The sequence below is a fragment of the Watersipora subatra genome, chromosome 5, assembly GCF_963576615.1.
Source record: "Watersipora subatra chromosome 5, tzWatSuba1.1, whole genome shotgun sequence".
Lineage (NCBI taxonomy): Eukaryota > Metazoa > Bryozoa > Gymnolaemata > Cheilostomatida > Watersiporidae > Watersipora > Watersipora subatra.
Genome location: NC_088712.1, coordinates 64,163,897 through 64,185,543, shown reverse-complemented (window position 1 = coordinate 64,185,543; position 21,647 = coordinate 64,163,897). Strand labels below are relative to the sequence as shown.

Below are 21,647 nucleotides of genomic sequence, written 5' to 3'. Positions count from 1 at the left end.
GTTTTAGCTGATACAATAAGACAAATTCATCTACTGCAACAAACTCAAACAAAACATCATCCAGCACGCATTCAAGTCTTGCTTTCTCCTTTATAGCAGTTTCCACACTGACAAAGCTTCTTCGGCTGGTGGGACGACATAAACATTCTGTAATCAGTAAAACAAATGCAATAAATATATGTCATTCATAGATATGTCATTCTAAAGCGTATCTATTGACAGCTTCCAAATTGGGAGTTAAATAGATTGCGAGTGTAATTTTAAAAACGAATAAACGTTTAACAAAGGCACAAGTACGCCAAGTCAATGATTCGAAGCTTTGGTTCTGGAAATTAAAGATTTGCATTGATCAATCGATTTTCTTCACTTTTTACAAGTGAAAAGTGAACATCTAATGTCAAATCATAAATCTAATTTACTAGATAAAGATGCCACAGAAAATTTGAAGTGATTGTAGCTAGGTGAACCGATAAAAAAATATAAAACGATGATTAGTGATAGCAAAAAGTTACAATTTTATTAATTAGTACATGTATTAATGAGTACTAAAATATTACCTTTAGTATATTCATCAATCTAAGCCATTGTATAGCTAGATGCTAAAGATTAAAAAGAAGCCGTCAAAAACTTACTGTACATATGTATCTCGCACGCGCAGGAAATTACATTTTAGCCTCAAACAGGGAAATATAATCTGAATGTAAACTCAACAGGAAACTCTATAGGAGACTCAAAGTAAAAGATAACTTTACCTCCATTCTCCGAGCTTCCTCCGTAGAACTTTAACTACCTGATGCCAAGAAAACTCGGAGTCACCTTCGCAGTAACTTTACAGCAATTTTACAATAACATTATTACATGTATGTTGTTCGCCAATAAAACGTGTCTATAGAGTAATTCATTAAAGTAACGATGTTAATTAATTTAGTAAATATCGATGTCCATGCGATTTAATAATAGAGTAAAATCCCTAAATTTGAGATCACAGACAACACATTTTACGAGTGATAACATTTATTACGGCCTATATAAAACTTTCACGCTGATGATTGGCTAAGGGAGCGACCTCATATTTATCGCTCGTGGTTTCTTTTCAGATATATTGCTTGTGACGTCACGAAAGAAGCACCCGCTGGAACGTGAGCTTTTTAAAAGAGGGTCTCATTCAAACGCATATATCTCTAGACAGGGTTGGTCTACAAAGACAAAAATGGCATCAAATTGTAGCTGATGTTTTAGCCTTTTATGGGTCTTAATTTCATTAAATCGAATTTTTTGACGCAACCACATCTTTAAGCAACAAAATATAAGTTTTGTCGGTCCATCTGCCCCTGTGCATCAATGGCTATATTCTCTGTCACGAGTAATACCTTCACATGACAGCGTTTTGTCTGGCAGAGCCTTCTTTCAACTAGCAATGATGTAAGCAGATTCCATCCATTCTAAACTAGCTAGTCCATCCATTGGAGTGTAGTGGCAATTATAACAGGTGCTTGTTGCTACACTAACTGTCAAAGTTTATCTGGTATCTTAATGTGTTTTAGTGGCCAAGGATTGTTGTATGTGAGAGTGTGATTACTTGGCTCTGTAAGGTCATTTCTGAGTATGTCGTCTTTCTTCCCTCTTCATTCATTGCACTTGTGTTGAACCATGTACCATGTCTATTTCCTGGCACCACATCTGTCATTCCGCGCGTGAAAGTTTCACACGCGTGAATTGCCAACTGCTATGTGATATGCAGATGCGAGTGGAACGTATTACACACCGTCCACTATTGAGGTCAGCGCCAAGGACTTTGAAATGGTGTTACTAGCTCCTCCTAATAAACTGGTAGGTGGAAGTTTCTTCTGATCACATCTGGCTCTTCATTTTCTACCTGGACTTTCTCTCATAAACTATGTAAGACGGTCTGCTGTTTCTAAGGCATTCCTTTGAGACCACATCGTATGATTAGTATGCCGCAGTTAAGGACAATTCATTCCATTATTGCTCTGTGAAACTTTGATAAAATTTGTAGCAGATCATGTTTTGGTTTCACATGTTTATACTATCACAGCACCAACTACTGTAGGTCAGCGTGCTGCCCGATGTGCCGCTATATCGGAATAAGATGTCCATTTGTATTGTAGCTTGATACATTATACTTGGCTATTTCAATGCTTTGCTAGATCTTGCATACTATGTACATAGTATTGATATGTACATAGTATTGATATGTACATAGTATTGATATGTACATAGTATTAATATGTACATAGGCTTGATATGTACATAGTATTGATATGTACATAGTATTGATATGTACATAGCATTGATATGTACATAATATTGATATGTACATAGTATTGATATGTACATAGCATTGATATGTACATAGTATTGATATGTACATAGTATTGATATGTACATAGTATTGATATGTACATAGTATTGATATGTACATAGTATTGATATGTACATAGTATTGATATGTACATAATGTACATACTACTGCACATACATTACGTTAATTAGTTACATTGGTTGATTGGGACAGTATATCTTCTATGCTATTCATATTTACCTGTTTCGCTATTTTATGGTGATCTGCTCATGTTAAACCTTCGTTTAACCCTTTCATGACCATTCCCAGAATATTCGGGAAGAAATTGTTATTCCCTGGGCTTAATCTCGAATTATGCCAAACTGTGCTTGGTTGCTATAATAATGTATACATTGGATTCAGTTGGATCTGTGTCAACATTCTATGACCTGATGCTATTTGTCAACATGCTATGCCCTGATGCTATCTGTCACCTACTTCTCATAGGTGAAGCTGACTCCAGCTACCTTCAAATCAGCAGCTGCTCAAGTCGTGTGCTATGATGGCAACAGTAGATTATCTCCCCTTGTCGCTTCTTACAGGTAATTTCCCGCTTCACTTATCCGTTCTGACTTTCTTATTTCTTTTCTATACGTTCTTATTGTCTCAGTTGGAGAATTTGTTTGGAGATGAGGGTTACTAGATAGCCTTGTCCTTTTCTCGTATGGCCTGGAGAGGAGGGCTCCTAGATACCCTCATCCTTTCCTCGTATGGCCTGGAGAGGAGGGCTCCTAGATACCCTCATCTTTTCCTCGTATGGCCTGGAGAGGAGGGCTACTAGATACCCTCGTCCTTTCCTCGTATGGCCTGGAGAGGAGGGCTCCTAGATAGCCTCGTCCTTTCCTCTTATGGCCTGTAGAGGAGGGCTCCTAGATAGCCTCGTCTTTTCCTCGTATGGCCTGGAGATGAGGGCTCTTAGATAGCCTCATCCTTTCCTCGTATGGCCTGGATAGGAGGGCTCCTAGATAGCCTCATCCTTTCCTCGTATGGCCTGGAGAGGAGGGCTCCAAGATACCCTCGTCCTTTCCTCGTATGGCCTGGAGAGGAGGGCTCCTAGATAGCCTCATCCTTTCCTTGTATGGCCTGGAGAGGAGGGCTCCTAGATACCCTCGTCCTTTCCTCATATGGCCTGGAGAGGAGGGCTCCTAGATACCCTCGTCCTTTCCTCATATGGCCTGGAGAGGAGGGCTCCTAGATACCCTCGTTCTTTCATCGTATGGCCTGGAGGGGAGAGCTCTTAGATAGCCTCATCCTTTCCTCGTATGGCCTGGAGAGGAGGGCTCCTAGATAGCCTCATCCTTTCCTCGTATGGCCTGGAGAGGAGGGCTCCTAGATACCCTCATCCTTTCCTCGTATGGCCTGGAGATGAGGGCTACTAGATACCCTCGTCCTTTCCTCGTATGGCCTGGATAGGAGGGCTCCTAGATAGCCTCATCCTTTCCTCGTATGGCCTGGAGAGGAGGGCTCCTAGATAGCCTCATCCTTTCCTCTTATGGCCTGTAGAGGAGGGCTCCTAGATAACCTCGTCTTTTCCTCGTATGGCCTGGAGAGGAGGGCTCCTAGATACCCTCGTTCTTTCCTCGTATGGCCTGGAGAGGAGGGCTCCTAGATAGCCTCATCCTTTCCTCGTATGGCCTGGAGAGGAGGGCTCCAAGATAGCCTCATCCTTTCCTTGTATGGTCAAGAACCGTGTGGTGCTGTTTAACTAGGCTTTGTATAAAACTTTCTGATTAGTTAGTAGTTAACTAATTAAATGGAAGGAAAAAGTCACCTGATTGCGTTGAGCCAATAGAAAACATGTTTACAGCCCGCGCTTAGTTTTGCTTTGCAAAAATTTATTTTTTATGTCAATTTCTTCACAATAGCCAGCCGTTTCAGATGCATTACAGTGTTGAAGGTTTTGATGATTACTTATTGAGCAATAGTAATTGTGACAGCGGGTATTCTGAGCAGTCATAATAATGCTGTAAGCTATAGTAATTGTGACAACTTGTCTGACTTCGGAGCACTCTCAACTTGTTATATAGTAATAGTGGAAGGAGCTGAAAAAGTGTTAGAGCTCATTCAGCAACACATTTGTAGCTTTTTATGATATCAGCCGATGTCAAATTTTATGTCAACTAATTTAGTATCAAAATCTTTTTTTTATAGATCTTGTGGTTCAAAAGTTGACAATTTAAATGCACTATTGTCAATTATTAGGTTTTACCAAATGTTTTACTACGTCCAAGTAAAAAAATTCATTGGATAGTGAACAGTGATAGTGATCTCCTCATCTGGCTGTATCACTGCCTCCGTTCTGCTGTAGGTCAGGACTTGACTTGTATGCAGCTTTCTCGACAGGAAGTGAGATGCTCTGTGTTGTCAAAGGGCTAAAGGCTGAGGAGAAGTTTAATGCTCTGGCTGATGATATGGTTCAAGGTGAGGAAAGTGCTGAAGGGTGCTTGCAGTGCTATCAGGATTAGGTTGAGGGTCAACTTGCTATCTCAAGCCTGTGACGGTGTGCGTGGAGTACAGAGTATGAGAAGTGGTGTTCTTATTCATCCGAACCAACAGGCACTGCACCATGTGTGTCACTTGTTAAACCCTAATCATCTGAATGACAAGGAATTGCTGTTGGTTATTCTAGTTCTTCAGTTATTAGCAGACAACTAAATTAACCATTTGCGTCTAACGATTGTACGACTAATAAACCACAATTCGTCCTTCATACTTCATTATTCTACGACCAGTATGTCACCAACACCTCGGTGGGTTGACCGTATGTACCAGTATGTCACCAACACCTCCGTGGTTGACCGTATGTACCAGTATGTCACCAACACTTCGGTGGGTTGACCGTATGTACCAGTATGTCACCAACACCTCGGTGGGTTGACCGTACGTACCAGTATGTCACCAACACCTCCGAGGGTTGACCATATGTACCAGTATGTCACCAACACTTTCGTGGGTTGACCATATATACCAGTATGTTACTAACACCTCTGTGGGTTGACCGTATGTACCAGTATGTCATTAACACCTCCGGGGGTTTAGCTGGAGGTGGTTCGATTCCATCTCACAAGTCAATGTTCAGTCATACTTCCACATACGAGTGTCCCCAACGTACGAGAAACTTTCGATATGAGCAGAGTTTTGAGCAAGTTTCTTTGACATATGAGTATTTGAGATATGAGTAATCTTTCAAATGCGAGTAATCTTTGAGATACGATCCCATTCTCGATGGCCATAATATGGTTAAGTATGCGTGAGACCGTTTTCGAGAACAATATCGCTTGGTCTTTATCCTCGAATCAGTTTGAAAAATGTTTTTAAAAGGTCAGCTAAAAGTTATGGTGAACGCGAGGCGAAACGCGCCAAACTGGAAGCTGATAATAAAAAACTAAGACAGCAAAATTAATGTAAGTTTAGTAGAAGATTAAAACTTAGTTTCAAGTGTGTATTTAATAAGCTAAATTAATTTGAGTTAAACTCAAAGTTTCTGTTACATAGCGCCGCAAAAGTTTAGGGCACTGAATGCATTACTGTCACGTCTCTCTAAGACTGCCGTTAGTCACTACGTCTGTCATGCAGATAGATACAGCAGTGTACATAGTAATGTTGCATTTTTTAGCAGATTTTAACACCTAAATATATATTTGTTATTTTTGTAGCTTAAGTACTAAATAACAACGGTTGAAAATCAGTTTTTGGACCATAATATCATGTTTTGTGTTTTTTCATAGTATGGTAAGGGATTATATAGATTGTATTTAGTTGTTTTGTGTAGGAAATAATGCCTTGAGACATGAGTAAATTAGCATAAGGGCTCAGTCCTAGAACACATTAAGCTTTTATGTCGAGGTATGGCTGTACTGGTTATTATTTTGTCAATCTAATGAAGGATAAGTGTTTCTCTTACAACATATGCTTGTATAAGATATTTTCTAGCATTGATTCTGGGAGTATATCATATGAGTTCATATATAATCAGCAGCATAAGTGAGATCTTTTTAAATTCATGGGGAGGATGTAGGGAAACGTTGTGAGAAACATTACCACTCTATGTCAGTCTTCATTTAATGAGATGTGTTTTTGCTAGTAATTTGAGCGTGATTGACAATTGTCACATAGGTCAAACCTGATCAGCGTTTATTTGATTGGATGATGCCAGATAACGACTTTGACCTCTTATTTGAGACAAAATTAAGCTTCTAACAAACTGCAGACGAATGGAAGCCTCTGGTTCACTTATGCTCCTTTTTTATTTTTTCTAAAGCTACCAGCAAACTGTCTGTATCTGCTGCCGATTCCTACTCGGTCAGCTCAACCGCTGCCGGCAACCTTTCTTATGATTGGATAATTCAGCCAGACGCATTCTACGAAGAAGGTAATCATTCTTATGCTGTTATGCCTAAAGTCATGTTTAATTGTACCTTCTATTGTACTATTAACTGTGTGTATGCAATCAGGGTGCTGAATGTTAACCATTAATATCATCTGTTAATATCATCTATTAATATTATCTGTTGACATTGTCAATATTATCTGTTGGTATTATCTGTTAATATAAATAACAAAGTACTTTAAAGAATATTTATTTGGTTGTCTCATCTAGCCTATGTGAAGTGTTGTGCATTCACTCGCATTGCTCAGCTGAAGAATTCAATACTAAAACATGAACACTCTTTGATACCCTTAATTTGTGCTGCTTCTTATTCATAGGGTATCCTCTATCGGTTTGTTTTGGCGCTGATGTTTTGGTGCTCATGTTTTGGTACTCATGTTTTGGTGCTGATGTTTTGGCTCCAATTTTTATGGTGCTAATGGTTTTGTCCTCACCCGTCTGAAATGAAATAATAATTTTTAGTAGATATTTAAAGCAAACCTTATATTTATTATAAAAATTATATATTACTGTTATGTATGGATTTAATTAACTTAAGCAAGTATTCAAACCTTTATTTTGATAATAATCGTAATTACAATACGATATTTAAAATCAGTCCTTTTTTCTTGAAATCTGTTATTAATAATGGTAATTACTGTTAGTGGTACAGTACGAACTGCTGCGCCTGTACATGTTTAGAGCAAATAAATGCTTCGTTTAATTACCGTTAGTGATTCAATTATCTCAGTGAGACGTCTTTATCTTCTATCGCTATTGATGTAGCCAGTAGTACTGAAGGACTCACTTGCCACAGATCATGGAGGACTGGCTAAATACCGATAATCCACTGAGGTTATTTTATGCGATACTAACGATACATCATATCATCAGGATCAAGAGAGAGACATATAACTTTATGCATCGACTGCTCAAATTACGTTCGTAGTGCTAGTAAATAGAAACATTACACCGCATTCTGTACCTCATCATTGTTCTTACGTACGTGGTTAGCTGCAATAAATCATATCGCCGTAATTGGGAAATACCGCACTTTGTGATTACGTCCTGACTAAAGCCAAAAGATTCCTCAGCTGTGTGGATGTTTATTAGGCTATAGACATGAAATAGATTGTGTGCCAGGCTCGGAATTCATTAGGTAACAGTAAGGAACTTGCAGCTGATGATTTTTCATTAGTGTAGCGGGCTAAAATACGGTTTTCTGCTAAATAGTTGATCTGCAAAAAGTATCTGAAGTTTCCGATTTTTTAAGAAAAGATCGGCCGATACCGATTCAGATACTTAACACCTATATCGGCACCAATACCGATTCCGATATTTAAATCGGGGCAACTCTAAATATTTAACTTGGAGGCCATTATAGCCTGTTGATTGTTTTCTATCTTGTCAGTTGTCGCCCATCAGAAAGAGCTGGCATGATACTACATGCTATGAGACCACATGCAATAAGACCACATGCTATAAGACTACATGCTGTGAGACCACATGCTATGAGACCACATGCTATAAGACCACATGCTATAAGACTACATGCTATGAGACCACATGCTATGAGACCACATGCTATAAGACCACATGCTATAAGACTACATGCTATGAGACCACATGCTATGTACTCTTGGTTAACTAGTTTCAGTACAAGTGGTTATTTCAGGCATCAAGTGGTAAGGGGCAAGATTGTCTTTATTTGATCCCTGATGAGCCTGCTCCATAAAATCACACCAAATCATTTAGCATTTGCTGGAGTTGTCATGAATGCATGAGACAGTTATTTCAGAGAGCGTAAGCTTTTTCTAAAAATAGTAGCACGGTATTCCACCCATCCTCCCCATCTGGGAGAGAACCCTACTATCTGGCTTCTTTTATGCAAATGATTAATTCCTCAACAAGCTCACAATATTTCACCATACTTCAAGCCTGGGCCATTATTTACTTTTTGCCATTTCGCTTCCACAGAAATCATTTTGTTAGTATTTAAATCTGTTCAAAGACTTCGGCTCTGATTAAGCCTTTCTTATGTGATCCACCCTTAGATATTTATTGGATATATTCTTTGGTTCTCAGTCTTATGAATTTCTTGTGAAAGCCGGTTTGTCTACCTTGCACAGACAATTGTGTTGCCTGTCATGTGCAGACAAATCTGTTTATGGTGGGTGTGATGTGGATTAACTCGTGTTGTTAGGCAGATGAATGCGTGTATTCAGTGACAACCATGTGGATTGTTTTACGTTACAAGCAGAGTTATATATCAGTACAATTGAACAATTGTTATAATATTCTAGAACAGCAAAGGTCAAGTTGCGGGTTTTTAAATATTTCTGTGGAATTGGCAAGTTTAATTGTTCAAATTATTTTTTTAAACATTTTAGCATTATTTTTTGCAATGTTCATCCCTACTTTTAGCCTGCCACTCCTATAGTTCCTCCCATTTTGTGGTCTATCTTTTATTGAAAGCTGTTAATCAATGTGGGAAAATACAAAATAAAAAGGCTTGCTTTAGAATATCAGACGAAGAGAGTTATTTTTCCTTGGCCGGTGATCACATCAAAGTTTATAATTTAGACTTGTGAAAAAATAATTATTAATTTGTCCGGCACAGACCTGATCAATAAACATTGCATATGACCTGCAAAAAAGAATGCTTGCTTGTTACGGTTACCTGATGTTATTGTTATGGTTACCTGATGTTGTTGTTATGGTTACCTGGTTGTTATGGTTACCTGATGTTATTGTTATGGTTACCTGGTTGTTATGGTTACCTGATGTTATTGTTATGGTTACCTGGTTGTTATGGTTACCTGATGTTATTGTTATGGTTACTTGATAACTGGTTAAAAAGTATGAAGGAGTATAAGAGTGTTTACAGCTTAATCTTTCGGTTGCATCTGAAATACCTTTTTGCTTTGCAGTCATTGAGCTCACCATTGGTCGCTTGTCCTTCTCTAATTCGCCGGCTAATGTATCGGTATCTATAGCGAGTCTGATGAATACATCATACACAAGGGTTTCTCTAAGCACCCCTCTTCCATATATTGTCAGAGTTCCTCGGGCTGCAGGTCTCAGGTAGGATATAATCTATTTTTGTCAATAACCATATTCAACGTGGATAAGCTAGACCAGTAGTGGCTATGTTCGTCATTTTATGCGATGAAAATATGATTGTGATATCCAACAGTTGTTCATGAATACTATTTGAGTTCTAATTTAGCCTCATGAACTTGGAGGCGGTCGATAGCTAATCACGAAGTGTCCATACAGTGATAGAGTGGTGAAACCTGGGTGCGCCTGTGGCGAAGCGTTACGCTGGGCTGACAACCATGTCATGTTTCCAAAAGGTGCTATAGTTGAAAGATGGTTGTGCGGCGCCTCATGTCAAGGTTTTATCTTCAAAAGGTCAAGGACAAAACAAAATGGAGATTATCAGAAGAAAAGACTACTACTTGTATGACGTTATTCGTTATGCACATTATGCTAGTTAATCAGCAGCTGCCGTCGCTACTGCACCAAGCTACGATACGACAAAATACTCTGCCGCTCATGTATTCATTCCGTGGGGAGAACCTCAGCACAAATGACGCAGACCTTCCAGGAGGCAGAGACTACGTGTTGATTTTAATTTGTGTTTAAAACGAGAGCAACGTCATTAGCCATTAAGCCCGTTTCTATGGCACAAAGATGGCGCATTGCACGGGTGTTAGTTGTCACTGTTGAGGGTGGCATGACTGTTTCTGTGACGGCATAGCAGTATCACATGGGGGTGTGTCACTGCGCTATTGTTGTATGGAAACGTCGTAAATGTCAACTGGACGTCGAATGCTAAGTTGAATTTTCTGCCCGTTGTAGGCTCTCAGTGAGAGTAGTTTCCAAAGTGCTGGAAGGAATCCCTGGCCTGTCATTCGCTGCATCATATACCCTCAAGAACTCTACACAAGGCCTGTTTGAGTCAACAGGAGTTATCACCTCTCCCGGATACCCTAATGGTAGGGACAGACAAACTCATTGTAGATTTATATTCACTAGTGTTGTCGGTAGCACAGCAGATAAGTCAGAGATTAGAGAGGTTGTGGAAAAATGTATCGAGTGCTGTTCACACTATTAAACCACAATAACCCCGGGTTTTTGTTGGTGATAGAATCACTTGGTGAGGTGTAACTAGGCTTGCAGTGGTTTGTACTCTGCATTTATCATATATAGTTATATATTATGTTACTTTGTGTTCATTTTATGTTTTCACTTTGTTTAGTTGTCCTATGAAAGTAAATATTGTGTCAACTGTATATCCTTATCATCAGCCGGGTTTGCTGAAAATAAATTGCAGATTTCAGTAAAGAAAAATGGCCTGATAATGCAGAGGAGATTTTTTGAGGAGTAGGTCTATGGTCTAGGGTTGAGCATAGAGAATTGAGGTTGTAGGGTTGGGCATAGGGAGCTGAGGCTATAGGGTTGGGTAGAGAGAGCTGTGGTTGTAGAATTGAGTAGAGGGCGCTGAGGCTATAGGGTTGGACATCGAGAACTGGTTCTATAGGGTTGGGCATAGGCAGCCAAGTCCATATCTTTACAATTAGTGCGAGAAGACAATTTTGCAGAATGTCACAGCCTATCGTATGCGTGTGAAAGCTCTGTAATTAACATATGAAGTGAGTAGAATAGTATAGCTGCATATTCTCGCTGTGTGCACAAGACAGTATGCAAAACATGTTGTGTCTGTCTCAAGTATACAGACATGTTGTGATTATCAGGTATGCCAGCACTTACCAACAACACCTGGTTCATAGTTTTACCTCCCCTGCAAGCTCTCCAGTTTAGCTTTGATTCCCTATTCAATCTCTGCAATGGTTCTACCTTGGTTGTGGCCATAAAGAAGGACAAGTCCAAACCTGTTGTGTATACCGGTTAGTAGACTTAGGACCATGTCTGCGTGTCATCTGTATTTATAAATTGTTGATCGTATGATGGATTTGACGTATATCTTATTTATATTATTTTGTCTAATGCATTTGTTACATCATGCTCATTTTTTTAATTCACACTCTTTTTAATTATGAACAGAGGAAGTTTTTCTTTTAGTTCATCCGTAGAGTTGATAAAAACAAAACAATATACTCGCCTTCATAACCATGTGATAGACATGTGAAGCTTTGGTGTGTACATGTATATAGCCTTAGGTCATTCTCTCCGTTACAGGGCCGATGAAGAGAGCACCCGCTGATCTTATCCTCAACAGCACTACTTCCAATCAGTCTCAACTAGTGAATATCTCACTTATGGCCAACAACCAATGTTACCAGGCTGGGGTGAAGATTCGCTACACGCATCTGGGTTCGTAGTGCTGCCCTAATAATTATTTGCTGTATTCGCAAGTAGCTGCCATAAATAAATATTTCACCTAAACAATTTTCCTCCATATCAAGATACGTCAGTCTTTAATGTACCTTGTGCTTATCCAATAATAATCTCTCTACAAAATTAACCTTTATATGTGCGCTTCAAAATCTGCCACTTGTTGACAATTAAGTTTGCATACATAGCCTAGCGACACACCTCCTATATAGAGGTGCAATGCCATCATAGAAACAGCCGTGTTACTCTCATTATGTCATGATTCAGAATCGCTGTTTAGAAGCGAAACACTCGTGAGATGCGCCATCTTTGTGCCGTGGAAACGTTTTGAGCAACCAACTGCAGCTCTCTTGGCCATGCGCATAGGTCTTGTTTTCCTTTTGATTCATATGTAGACCTTTCAAATATACAACCTTGACATAAGGCGTCACTCAATCATCGCTCTACTATTGTTAAGTAACTCGCAGGTACATACCTGGTTACAACATTGTAGAATAAGCCCATCTGTGAGTTGCCATATAGCTTATATGCCAATAGCACCTAGAAGCCAATAAAACCGTGAATCCTATACCGTTAATCTGATAGCTTTAACGCCATTGCGATAGACATCACTCACCTTGACTCCTAGTAGCGTCTCACCATTGCCGTAGACATCGTTAGACTACATAAGACCTCAAAACACGATTACACATGAACTATGGCTCTTTATGAAAACATGATTCTGCCTTGACACTTATGGCTTATGACATTCTGCCTTGACACTTATGGCTTATGACATTCTGCCTTGACACTTATGGCTTATGACATTCTGCCTTGACACTTATGCCCGGGCTTATGGCCCACCCGGGCTTATGGCGCACCCAGCTGTCGTCACACTATCACTGTATGGTAACTTGGCAATTATGAGAGGTTCTGCTCAAAGTTGTCTTGTTAAAATGCAGCGTACTAAATGGTTACAGAATGATAGTATAAAATTTACCTCTCTTTAGCTTATAGCTCTAATTCTTTTGACTTATTGCGCTCGGCATGTTTGTAGTAATCTATTATTTTTGTTTATACAGATAGTGGCTACATGTCTGGCCTGTTAGGCCCTTCCCAGCTCCTCCGCACACCTAAATTTCCTGCCAAGCTCAACGTAAGCTACGTAGCATCTTGGGTTTTCTCTGTTCCTACCAACGACAGCGCAGGTCTTCTGCAGAGCATCGGTGCCAGGGTCTTCTTCACACCAGCCGCTGGCACTACGTATGTTGGCATATTATGGCTTCCTCCTTTGGTGTAGTCTTTTAGCATTTCTTGTGACAAACCACACACCACAGTTCTAGTTATGTATGAGTAATTCTATGGTTGCTAGTTGACTATATGAAAGTCATATAAGTTTTTTTCATGCTGATAGTCATAGCAAAGTTCGCAAAGCATTATTCGAAGGCTTTATTTTTGTGACGTGGTTTACGCTAGCAATGTCGTACACTCTTGTACAACCATCTAGTATGGCTTTAGTGTCATGATTTCCTGTGATTGCTAAACCATGTTAGACCAGCCTAGTAATCTATGAATTGATTTAAATTGACAAAGTTTGTGCGTACGGAGTTGAACCTACATGATAAACGCAGTGTCGTACTTGTCATATTTTCTCCAATGTGTACCTCAGTAGAACAGATATGATATGAGACTCTAGTATAATCCAACTAATGGAAACATCGAGCAGTTGTAAGATTCCCCATAGATGGGGAATGCCATGCCACAGGAAGGCATGACAACTTCTAATAGATTTTGCTTGCCTATATTTTAGGCAGTTTTTTACTCTGAGGGTGAGTTAGCAATTATAAAGTTGAACAGATAACTCAGTATTTACAGAGTTCCGAAGTGGATTCACCGGCTTTTGTACAGATGCAAGTTTCAAGCAATCTGTCAAAAATACATTTGCATGAATATATAATTAACGATTTTTTATATTAGCTGTTAAAAATTGGGTTGCCTTTTTACCTCCGATGATAGCAGTCATAGACTTGAAATTAAGGTAAAGCAATATCACTTGAGTGATACCACCTGTTACTATCACCTGTTAATGTCACTTGAGTTATACCACCTGTTAATATTGCTCGAGTAATATCACCTGTTAATATCACTCGAGTAATATCACCATAGGCTATCTTTACACCATATGTTATTGTGTAAGGGGTCCTAGGCTATGGTGTAAGGGACCCTAGACTATTATGTAAGGGAGCCCTAGGCTATTGTGTAAGGGGACCCAGGCTATTGTGTAAGGGAGCCCTAGGCTATTGTGTAAAGGGCCTTAGCCTATTGTGTTGGGGAGCCCTAGGCTATGTTGTAAGGGAGCCCTAGGTTATTGTGTAAGGGAGCTATGTTGTAAGGCTATGCTGTAAAGGGCCCCTAGGCTACTGTGTAAATCTTTGAATTACTCCAAACCTGTTTCTCGTGTCACTCTCCTTTCATTTTCAGATATTCAGTAAAGACAGTCTGCATGCTTATTCGAGACCATCGTTTGGATAGGTGGATGCAGTTAAATATTTTCTAGAATTTTCTTCAGTTGAGAAAATAATTCAATGGGTTGTATATTATAGGCTGGAACTGAGGGATGGGCCCCGTTTCGACTCCCCTCTCATAGCTCTCAACTCAAGCCAAGCTGTTGTCACCAAGGGCAACCGCCTCTATGTCAGTTATCGATACAACGACTCAGCTAGCAAGCTTCCAGGCTCCCCTTTCAATCTTACTGCTTTCGTGCAAGGTGATAAGCCATATTGAATTGAGACAAGCTCAAAGTCTATTTTCATCATTCCCAACTTTTTTGGCAGCAATTCAGTTGTAGAGTTTTAACTGTAGACAGCTTTATACTCTCCCTTAGTAGGTGTCATGGTAACTGGTGTATTGAGCTGTTATTAGGGAGAATACTGCAAGCCAGTGTCTAGCATAGTCAGGTCTGAGGCTTGTCCTAGCAGGTCTGAGGCTTGTCCTAGCAGGTCTGAGGCTTGTCCTAGCAGGTCTGATGCTTGTCCTAGCAGGTCTGAGGCTTGTCCTAGCAGGTCTGAGGCTTGTCCTAGCAGGTCTGAGGCTTGTCCTAGCAGGTCTGATGCTTGTCCTAGCAGGTCTGAGGCTTGTCCTAGCAGGTCTGAGGCTTGTCCTAGCAGGTCTGAGGCTTGTCCTAGCAGGTCTGAGGCTTGTCCTAGCAGGTCTGAGGCTTGTCCTAGCAGGTCTGAGGCTTGTCCTAGCAGGTCTGAGGCTTGTCCTAGCAGGTCTGAGGCTTGTCCTAGCAGGTCTGAGGCTTGTCCTAGCAGGTCTGAGGCTTGTCCTAGCAGGTCTGAGGCTTGTCCTAGCAGGTCTGAGGCTTGTCCTAGCAGGTCTGAGGCTTGTCCTAGCAGGTCTGAGGCTTGTCCTAGCAGGTCTGAGGCTTGTCCTAGCAGGTCTGAGGCTTGTCCTAGCAGGTCTGAGGCTTGTCCTAGCAGGTCTGAGGCTTGTCCTAGCAGGTCTGAGGCTTGTCCTAGCAGGTCTGAGGCTTGTCCTAGCAGGTCTGAGGCTTGTCCTAGCAGGTCTGCGGCTTGTCCTAGCAGGTCTGACACTGTTCCATCTGGCAAGTTTGAGGCTTTTTCTTCGAGCAAATATGAGACTTGCCCTTCTGGCAGATCTGTGGCTTGTCCTTCAAACCGCAGATCACAGCTTGGAGTAAAAGCTAAATGGGATGTCGGCTAGAGAAGTTACAACCACAAATACTATTGACAAATAATTTAATCTCAGGCACATAGACAGTCCTGTTCAAAATTTAAATATTTCTCCTGGAAGTAAGGCTACTTGGACTCAAGCGTGTAATATAAAATATATAAGTATGTAATATATAATAATAATACTTTTAATATAGTAGATGTGGCTCAATGCTGGTTCACTCAGAAACATGTCGAAGAGTTGGTCAAATTGTTATATCCCCGTGTTCTATTTTGAGACATCTGTTCTGTTGCGATAGCCAATCGGTAACACCATCAACACTCTGTAAACATAGTTTTGTTTCATTATAAACAATAAACAGTTCTATTTTCAAACAATCTAATTTTAGAGTTGAAATATATCTACAAGGAGCTACCAAGATCTATGTTGCTAGTAGCAACCGTTGTCAGCGTAATTTTTAAACAACACGAGACACTTTAGTTAGAAGTTTGAATATTAAACTCGTGTTTGCAGGAGCTTATAGCAAAATTAAAGTTATTTGTTGTGTATCATCGCAGCAAAGTTAAAAAAGAGAATAAGAAATGTGAAATGAGTAGCGAAGATGTGCATTTGTTAGAGCAACTTTATTATAACAGTTGAGTGTCACTGAGTGACGTCCACATGTACTGTTTTTAGTCAGGCTAAAATTGGGTCTCAAAGTCATACGCGCTTATAAACAGAGAATCTTATCCTTACAGGGTTAACTGCATGTGTTATCTATTGATATAATGCCTTATATCGTGATTTAGTTGAACTAAAAGTACATATGATAATATATAAGTCTACACAGAGCTGTAGTTAACTGAAATATAATAACACGTTATGTTAGCGGGGTATAGGTAGCAATCCATCGTGTTTTTTTTACGACATCAAGCCGTTTGCACATGCGTTCATTCATGAATAAGCCGCCATATTTGTAGAAAACAGTCATTTTTATTTTATAGTACTTTTTGGTGTTGTTTCGATACTATAATAAAAAAATTGCAAACAAAAGCATCGGTTTCAAACATTTATTGCAAAAGCTTCGTGTTTTAACGATAAAATTGTCTATAAAGATGGCCGACAACGATAAAATTACATCACGAAGGATGCGTTGTTTCAGCTTTTATGTCACTCTCAATATTTTTATGGCTCGCAATTAATAAATTATGCTTTAGTGTTCGTGGTGTGGTATAGCATCCAGAACTAGGGGTGATTGACTAAACGCGCTGCTAAAGTGACTCTGTTGCAGATGACCCTCTCATTTAATCAGTTATAATTTCCTCGTGTCATAGTTTACAGCCATTCTGTAAGCTTGCATATTGATAGTAGAGCTGGTCGATGACTAACATCGATTGCCATCGTTATTGCTATAGTAGCCACCAACTTCACTGGCCAAATATCTTTTAAAACCTTGTTTCAGACACTATAGAAGACATACAATAGTAGCAATGTAACTGTGGGTGGTTCGTTATCTTGCTAAATCTTCATAGTTACCTGTTTTTCATAGGTTTCACTGTATGTGTCGCTGTTTACTGCTATCAGCCATTTGTGTCACTATTGTAAGACATTGTATATCGGAATTGATTGTTAATTCCTTACCAAACCTCATTACAAAAGTTACAAAATTATGGCAAACATCATTTTTATTCTATGACGCCGAACATACTGCATCCACTATCGTATGTTTCAGTTTATGAACTTTTTGTTACCACAGCCTTCAACTCACCATCCTGACTCCTTCCCAATACTAATAGATTATCAACTTTTAAAACACGTTTGTTCAACTTGTTGTATTTGCTCTAAGTGTGTGTGACCTTGCAACAATGTTAACCCGTTGGCTGGGTTAAAGCCTCGCAAAAACACCCAAAAATCGTGTAATTTCTTGCTGAAAATTCAATAGCTCAAACTGAAATTTATTTCTATTAACAAAATTTTTTTGTACATAAGCGTTCATTCACATATTTGCTACTACAAAAAGTCCATGACTATGTACAATTGTCCATGTATGAAATGCTTAGAAGCATTCCTTTCTGTAGAGTCCAACGCTACAGGGTAGCCATGCGAGCTACCATAACAATCACTTTTCTCTGTATATTCACAGTCTTGAGAGTTTACATCACTTCCATCATCTGAATTATTTTCATACTGATCAGACAAACGATCACTAACGATCGCAGGATCAAATAAATTTTTATTTTATCGTTTTGAACGTCGAGCCGATGTTGACTGGTTTTTCCAACTTCCATTTTTTCAAAAGAGTCGGGATTTCTTTAGCTTTTAGCACAAGGCAACGCCTCTCAGATAATCGTTTCATATTGTAATTCATCGACTAATATCTTGTTGATGATATTTAAATTTTACTAGCGTTTATATCCTTTGTTTAATGTTACTAGGCGCAGCTTTATAAACGTTTTTCAAAGCGACATAAATGTCGTCTCCCCACGCAACCGATAAACGGCATTTTGGCCATTTCCCAGCCAAAGGGTTAAAGGTGGTCCGAGCGTTATGACTCATCAGTATGAAATAAACAGTCGAGCTAGGGAGTCGCCTTACCTTATATCTTTCAATACATTCATGCAATAAATAACCTGATGGAAACTCCACATTTAACACGTCTTACTCAATAATTCCTGTTTTCTGTTCTCTCATTTTTCTTTTGACATCATTGTTCTGATGATGACTACTGCCAATAAAAAACTATACTGTATAGGTAGCAAACTCATTAAAATTGTGTATAAGCTACTACATGTGAAAATTTTCCCATTTTTTGGATTAACTGTTTACTATACGAGCTTGTGTGAGCTCATTTTCAGCTAGTTATTGTTCCTTAGAGTTTTCAAGGAATAATTTCGTCTCGTTCCCCTGTTGACCTCCAGTTACATAGCTCGATATTCATAGTTCGTGAATGCAGTCGTTAGTCTTGTTAGTACTCAGTCTACACTCAGTCTATGCTCCTTGGCCTTCACAATAACTGTTTTTTTTACCCACAATGCCATATACATGTACGTCTTTTCCAGTGTGTGACAACTCCTTCCAGTGCCAGCTTTTGACTAACCAGTCTGTATGCATGCCAGCCAGCTGGAAGTGTGATCACATTTACCAATGCCGAGATGGAAAAGATGAACTTGGTAGGCTGTTTACTCATCCGCAGTTTTAAGTCTAATTAACATCACTTACTATAGCTGCATGATTGACTATTGTACATACATATGCGGAATCATCTGTTAAAGATGGTACTGTGGGAGCTGTTAAGGGAAAAAAGAGAGAAAACATGGATATTTCGGAATGAGTCTTTAATTTTAATCAAACAAGATCAATGAAATACAGAGCAGAAGTCTTATCACATAAAGTGAATATTTTACATACAGCTTTATGTATAAGTAGGAATTTTAATCCAAGTGATTAGTCATGTAGTAGTGTAGAGCAGAGCATAATGCAGATGCATTGCTAGTGTTTGGAGCAGTGGCAGATGACTCAACTTCTATCACCTGAATACTTGCATCACTGTCTAAGTTGGTGTTTTCAGCTTGACATTTTGCTACGTGAGCTTTAAACCTATATGCGTGCCCTCGCGTTACTACAGCACACCTATTACATTTTGCCTTAAAACCTTTGCCTTTTGCAGTTCGAGTGAAAAACTGCCAAATGGGCTCATGGTTGCTAGGCGTGTTGGAAATTTGAGGCACAACTTTAACTTTTCAAAATACAAAAAACTTGATAAACTGAATTCTAACAATCCAACTACTTTGGCTTGTGCCCAATAAATGAAATATTAGTTTGCAAACTTAAAGCTTTTGCCCAAAAGGATTTTATTGTTTTAATTTCTAATTATAAGTAGGCCTAATCCTTTCTCACTAGCCAGACTTGAGAAAGTATTCATTCGTTATTAGAGATGATGATTGGATTAGTATTTTTCACATAATTTTTATATTTCATCATTAAAGAGGTCATTATATCACTTGATAAAAGCAATTGAAAATTAAATTCACTAATTCATTGTTGTGCTAGGATGTCATGTAGTTTCAACTTGAGCTCTGCCATCAATTTACTACTGTGACCTAAATAAACTTCCACAGCTGATAATTACATATAATTGCATTTCTATCGCACATGAACCACTAGGAGCTTAAATATTTTGTTTTTCACAAAAAGTAATGAAAAACCGAAAAAACCATAGAAACCGGTTTTTTCGGCTGGTTTAAACCACTCAGTTTAAACCGAGCCAACCCTGGTAGAAACGATCACAAGATAGCGCTATTAGTTAAAAATCTTGACTCACTAAACGCACCTGTCATTTGATGTCTGTCATTTAACTCAACTAAGGCTTTAATCTAGCGGAGATAGTTTGCTGACATTTTCCACAATGAGACTAAATATTTCCTGTTTGTTTTTGGATGTTTGTTGCAGATCATTCGAAATAAGCGCAATACTCATAGAATCATAGCGTGTCAACAAGGAAGTTAATAAGATATTCTATGTGTTTTATAGCCTGTGTTCCTTGTAGGATGTTTTAATAGATAGTCTATGTCTCTTGTAGGATGTTTCATACCGACTACCACTCCCATTCCTGCCGTAACCAAAGACGTAGCGAAATGGTGGGTTGTCATTCTCTGCATCCTTGCTGGCATCATTCTGGGTGGAGTACTCGGTGTTGTCTGCATCCTTGTGATTATGAGACGACGAGGTCGTGGTTATTCTCAGCTCAATGATCTCCTTACTCCTGTTTCGACATAAGAGGACAATCACAGCGTGCCTGCTGCTCGCTATGTCGCTATTCTTTGCGCCTCACCGACGCGTATTCCATGCTAAACGATATATTAAATAAGCAACAGAATTATGCCTATACTACCGTTATGCAAGCTCAGTTAATAATACTTTGATCCGTACCACTTTCAACACTTTTATTCTTTATTGAACTCTAAGCACAATTATTGTTTGTTTTTATATTACATGCTTTCTCGTTCCTCCCATGATGCATTTCCTTGTGTACAAAGCCGTGTAACATTTTGCTAATATATATATTAGAAGTGTAATGTTGAGGGTTATAGATTATAGGACTTCAGGAGAGCCAACGGAAGGCAATGAATTGGAAGGAAATGAATTTCGGTCTCGTTGCAAAACTGTTAACCATTCAGAAGACAGAGGTAGTAAGTGCTACCCGCAAGTAACTCGAAACAAAAACTACGTATGCTATAGTAATAAGCATACGTAATACCGGTATGCAGAGCCTATTACTAGTTAGCTAGATCAGTGAGTGAGTTAGTGGTTCCGTGACTGGTGGAAATGTCCTTCTGCAGTGGTAATAGTGAATGGTAACCTTTTTCTGCAGTAAAAGTCCTTAGTGTATTGTAGGTATATGTGAAAAATTTGATTGTAGGCATAGGTGAAATCAAGTTTGGTAAAACTGAAACGTCTTCCCAGTTTTCTTATAAGCTCTTCGGGTAATTGAGTTAGTTGTCTGTTTCCTTTTGAGGGTTCACTATTACCAAGTGGTATTCACATTTATTTTTGTTCAGAAATTGTCAGGTCTAGTGACTATACAGTACATATAGTTTTGCTGGAACATGAGGGAACATTAGAGAAGTTGGTAGAGTATCAGTCTGCCATGCCTAAGTCGTGAGTTCTGTACAATGCAATCGTTTTCCCGAAGTATTATGGAAAAAAAACAGACGCAGCTCATACTGTCACAGTACGTATTCATATAAAGATTTCTAGGCTCCTTTTTTACTAGTTAGAACAAAAGAGAAGGCAAACCTTAATTTTGTGTTTCATCGCTAGTAATTATCAATTGTTTGTGGTAGTTGTGCGATTATTCTCTATAATGCTATAAAAGCGTCCAGTAAGGAGATGTAATGGCCT

The 21,647-nt window shown here is 39.1% G+C and overlaps 1 protein-coding gene across 1 annotated transcript in view; it reads left to right on the top strand.

The window, feature by feature from the left end:
- Positions 1-20,821, top strand: part of LOC137396436 (cubilin-like) — a 54,055-nt gene extending 33,234 nt beyond the window's left edge. Inside the window, exons 11-22 of the mRNA XM_068082717.1 lie at positions 1,742-1,830; positions 2,810-2,904; positions 4,671-4,783; positions 6,624-6,734; positions 9,662-9,815; positions 10,596-10,732; positions 11,492-11,644; positions 11,937-12,071; positions 13,154-13,334; positions 14,675-14,838; positions 18,806-18,916; positions 20,326-20,821. Coding sequence (XP_067938818.1) covers positions 1,742-1,830; positions 2,810-2,904; positions 4,671-4,783; positions 6,624-6,734; positions 9,662-9,815; positions 10,596-10,732; positions 11,492-11,644; positions 11,937-12,071; positions 13,154-13,334; positions 14,675-14,838; positions 18,806-18,916; positions 20,326-20,522 — 1,640 coding nt within the window. The 3' untranslated portion in view covers positions 20,523-20,821. The remainder of the gene's footprint in view (positions 1-1,741; positions 1,831-2,809; positions 2,905-4,670; positions 4,784-6,623; positions 6,735-9,661; positions 9,816-10,595; positions 10,733-11,491; positions 11,645-11,936; positions 12,072-13,153; positions 13,335-14,674; positions 14,839-18,805; positions 18,917-20,325) is intronic.
- The last annotated feature ends 826 nt before the right edge of the window (positions 20,822-21,647 follow it).